This window comes from Zingiber officinale, chromosome 3B (genome assembly GCF_018446385.1).
Source record: "Zingiber officinale cultivar Zhangliang chromosome 3B, Zo_v1.1, whole genome shotgun sequence".
Lineage (NCBI taxonomy): Eukaryota > Viridiplantae > Streptophyta > Magnoliopsida > Zingiberales > Zingiberaceae > Zingiber > Zingiber officinale.
This window is the reverse complement of record NC_055991.1, coordinates 17446305-17449618: the sequence shown is the minus strand read 5'-3', so window position 1 is coordinate 17449618 and position 3314 is coordinate 17446305. Positions and strand designations below refer to the sequence as shown.

Sequence of the window (3314 nt, the reverse complement as noted above, 5' to 3'; positions counted from 1 at the left end):
ATTATTTAGATATTCATCATCCAAATTCCTTTAAATTTTGAATAGATGAGTAAAATAAATAGTTGTGTAATTTCAAACAACTCTAAACCTGAAGGGGAGCCCAATTATATATTCAACATAATTGAATATCAAAATCCGACTTAAACATGTCTCGTTAACATCTTCTTTTCTCTCACCAATATGAGTCACAGTGACATTTAAGTTTTGGCAATTTAAGTATAGGGAACAGCCAAATCTTATCATCATTTTAACATCTCCAAGAACAAACAATTTGATTGCTACATCTAACCACAAATAACCATTTGAGAATTGAGTGGGCCTTTACAGCTCTCTTTCCATTGGGGATGGGTGCATGGATGAAGCTTACCCCTACTAGGCTTTCTTGAGCAGTGTAATATTAAAACTGTCCTCGCCCCAAGAAGTATTAATTAATCGTTCCAATTCATCCAATGCTGCTTTTAGAAGTTTCCCTCTTCCTGATACAAGATAACAAGCCAATCTGTGTTTAGAGCCGTCAATTTGGGTTGGGCCCGTCGGGTTAGCCCGCCCCGCCAAACAATTTAAGCGGGTTGGGTTGAAATTTTATCAACCCAAGTCCGCCGTGGGCCGACCCGCCTAGGCCCGCGACCCGCGCGGGTCGGCCCGCTTGGGCTTGGGTTGACCCGCGGGTTGAAAAACACATGTAAGATAAGTTTTAGGCCAATTTATTATCTTTCTTTGTTATAATTTTGAAATAAAAATAGTACTTTTCATCCAACATAAGTACTCGTTTGTGTTCATTTATATTTAAAATACATGTTTATGTATAATTTAATTGTAGAAAACTTTTTCAAAGTAAAATGTTGAAGATATGAAATATTTTTTAATTCTTTTAGAAATTTTTGATGGGCCCGCGGGTTGGCCCGCCAAACCCGCAACCCGCCTTAGAATGGGTTGGGTTGGAAATTTCCCAACCCGCCAAGTTGGCGGGTTGGCCCGCCCCGCCCCGCCAAATGGTTAACCCGCTACGGGCCGACCCGCCCCGCCACGGGTTGGCCCGTCTGACAGCTCTATCTGTGTTCGCCTACTTGTCCTCCTCAACTCAAAATACAAAAAAACAAAAACAAAACAAAAATTGGAAATTCATGCCCACAATAATGCTGCAAGCTAGCGTTCCATGTGCAAATGATTACCAGCAGCCTTGGCACCTACAATTTGTCAAAATGCATGGTGATGGAGTGGATGAGCCCAAGGTTGCTCGTAGTCATTTGGTAATTAATGTGTTGTCGCGCATCATTGAGATTCGATGCTACTTAGTTTCCCAATAACAATTTAATATATATATATTCTGATATTTATGGAAGCGATATGATCAGCTTAGTTGTCAATTAAATCCAACATGCAGGTGTGAGTTCAACTAGTTCTTATGATATTTAGTTTGAATTGAATATGCTCTGCACAGCTTTAATAACTCAGTTCTTTCTTCTGCAGCCAGCAAGTTCAGAATTAATTAGTTTCCCTGACTCCTTCCAGTAGACAGCTGCTACTGTACTAACGAAACTAAACTAAATTACGGACTTAAACAGTTTCTGAGTGGCGCCCAACCATTTCACATGAAAACAAAATATTCAGAAACTCTAATTTATTAGCCGCACCCAGTTGTCAGACAGCTTTTCCAGTGATCTCAAATGAACCCTTTTGATTCAGTTCTGCAGAAGAAGGTCATCATCGAGTTGTATGAAAACGTTGCATGGTATCAGCAACTTGATGGCAACCAACTGTGCAACTCTACAACTCATTAATAGGATTTGTTTCCTTTTCCAACAACATCAAAACTTCATATTTACGTTACGGGTCATACTGAAGGAGTTCAGATTTGGAAATCATCAGCCCCATGAACAGTATGAGTTGCCGGCAGCTGTTGTATCCAGATTATTTATAAACCACTCGCATTTCTTTCATTGAATTATTTAAAGAAATACATACGAGCACCAATCATTTTTCACAAGCCTTGTGGATCGCTATTTTGTCTTAAATGACAGTTCAAACTAATGACATGATTAGGTTAAATTAACGAATCACAAAATGGATATAGTTCATATATATTTGATCAGAAACACTTACAATTTGAGAGTTCCCTGAACCCCGAATACTGTACACTGGAAATACTTCAAAATGATCGACTCCACAGGATCTGGGAACTCAGAAAATAAAACAGGCCAGCAGGAGAGGAAAGAGAGATGATCAGAGACAACGAGTTAGGAATCATATAGGGGAAAGGATCCCAATCTCTTCAATATTGATATTAAAGAAGAATTTAAGTGGTTTCACTTGATTCATGCTCCTTGATTTCCACGGCCTCAAATGAATTGGAGGAAGAGGATGCAGGGGAAGCAGCGAGGGCAACAAGCAAGTCGGCAAAGGCCCCAAAGATGAACCCATGCGTCTTCTTCCGGTTGACCCTCAAGTACCAAATCAGCAACGCTTCGAGGCGCCTCCAGTCGCTGAGACCGTGCGCCGCCACCATCTCTTCCATCGATCGCCGGAAGTCGCAGTAAGGGTCCTCGGAGTCTACGGCCAGCGAAATGCCGCCCTCAAACGGCGGCGCCGTATCTTCGTCGTCGTCAACACCGCCGCTGCTCGGCTTCGAGTCCTCCAGGATCGAGCTGGTATCTCCGGACCGCCGGAAAGAGATCCGGTCGGCCGGACGCAGAGGCACGACCGCCGGCTCCTCCGACAGCGTCGAGAAGCTCTCCGGCGCCTCCGACGTGGATGAATGGGTGAAGCAGGACTCGGCAGAGTCGAAGTAGACTGAGTTGACGGTGCCGTAGACGGCGGCGTCGCGGAAGGACTCGGTCTTGGGCTGCTTGCAGGAGGGCCACGGCGGCGGCGCGTGCCGGAGCTTGAGCAAGAGCGAGCCGAGGCTCAGCCTCTTTCCCATGAATTCTGAAGGATGAGAAGAAGCGGAAAATCCGCGTAACTACTAACAAGAAGGCGAGGTCGAAGCCTGCATTAATGGCGGCCGATAACAGTACGTGAGAGGGCAGGGAGCTTGTTCTGGTTTGCGGTGCTTTAATTATGCCTTCAAAAATCAAATCAAATCAAACCGGACCGGTAAACCAAGAACCGACCGGTCTGTCATGGCGTCGGTTGAATTTTTTTATTGAATCGAATTGTTAGGTCTGATTGGCGGCTAGTCATGTGGGCATTAAATGGGATTCATGTCACGTGGGTATTACGTTCACTCGTCTGAGTTCGTCCTTAAATGGTATAAAAAGAGATAAATAACACGATTAAATAATTAAAAGGCAGGAGGAGTTTTTCACATGCTCATG

General features: G+C 43.9%; 1 protein-coding gene across 1 annotated transcript; it reads right to left on the bottom strand.

Moving 5' to 3' along the window:
- Positions 1 to 2129: 2129 nt before the first annotated feature.
- Positions 2130 to 3018, bottom strand: LOC121968104 (transcription repressor OFP13-like). Its single transcript, XM_042518608.1, has one exon. It carries the CDS (start codon positions 2918 to 2920, stop codon positions 2297 to 2299), a length of 624 nt encoding a protein of 207 aa, XP_042374542.1. The 5' UTR covers positions 2921 to 3018; the 3' UTR covers positions 2130 to 2296.
- Positions 3019 to 3314: the final 296 nt, after the last annotated feature.

What these genes read in the sequence shown, in the direction of transcription:
- LOC121968104 (XM_042518608.1), bottom strand. Translation starts at nt 2,920, where the DNA reads ATGGGAAAGAGGCTGAGCCTCGGCTCGCTCTTGCTCAAGCTCCGGCAC.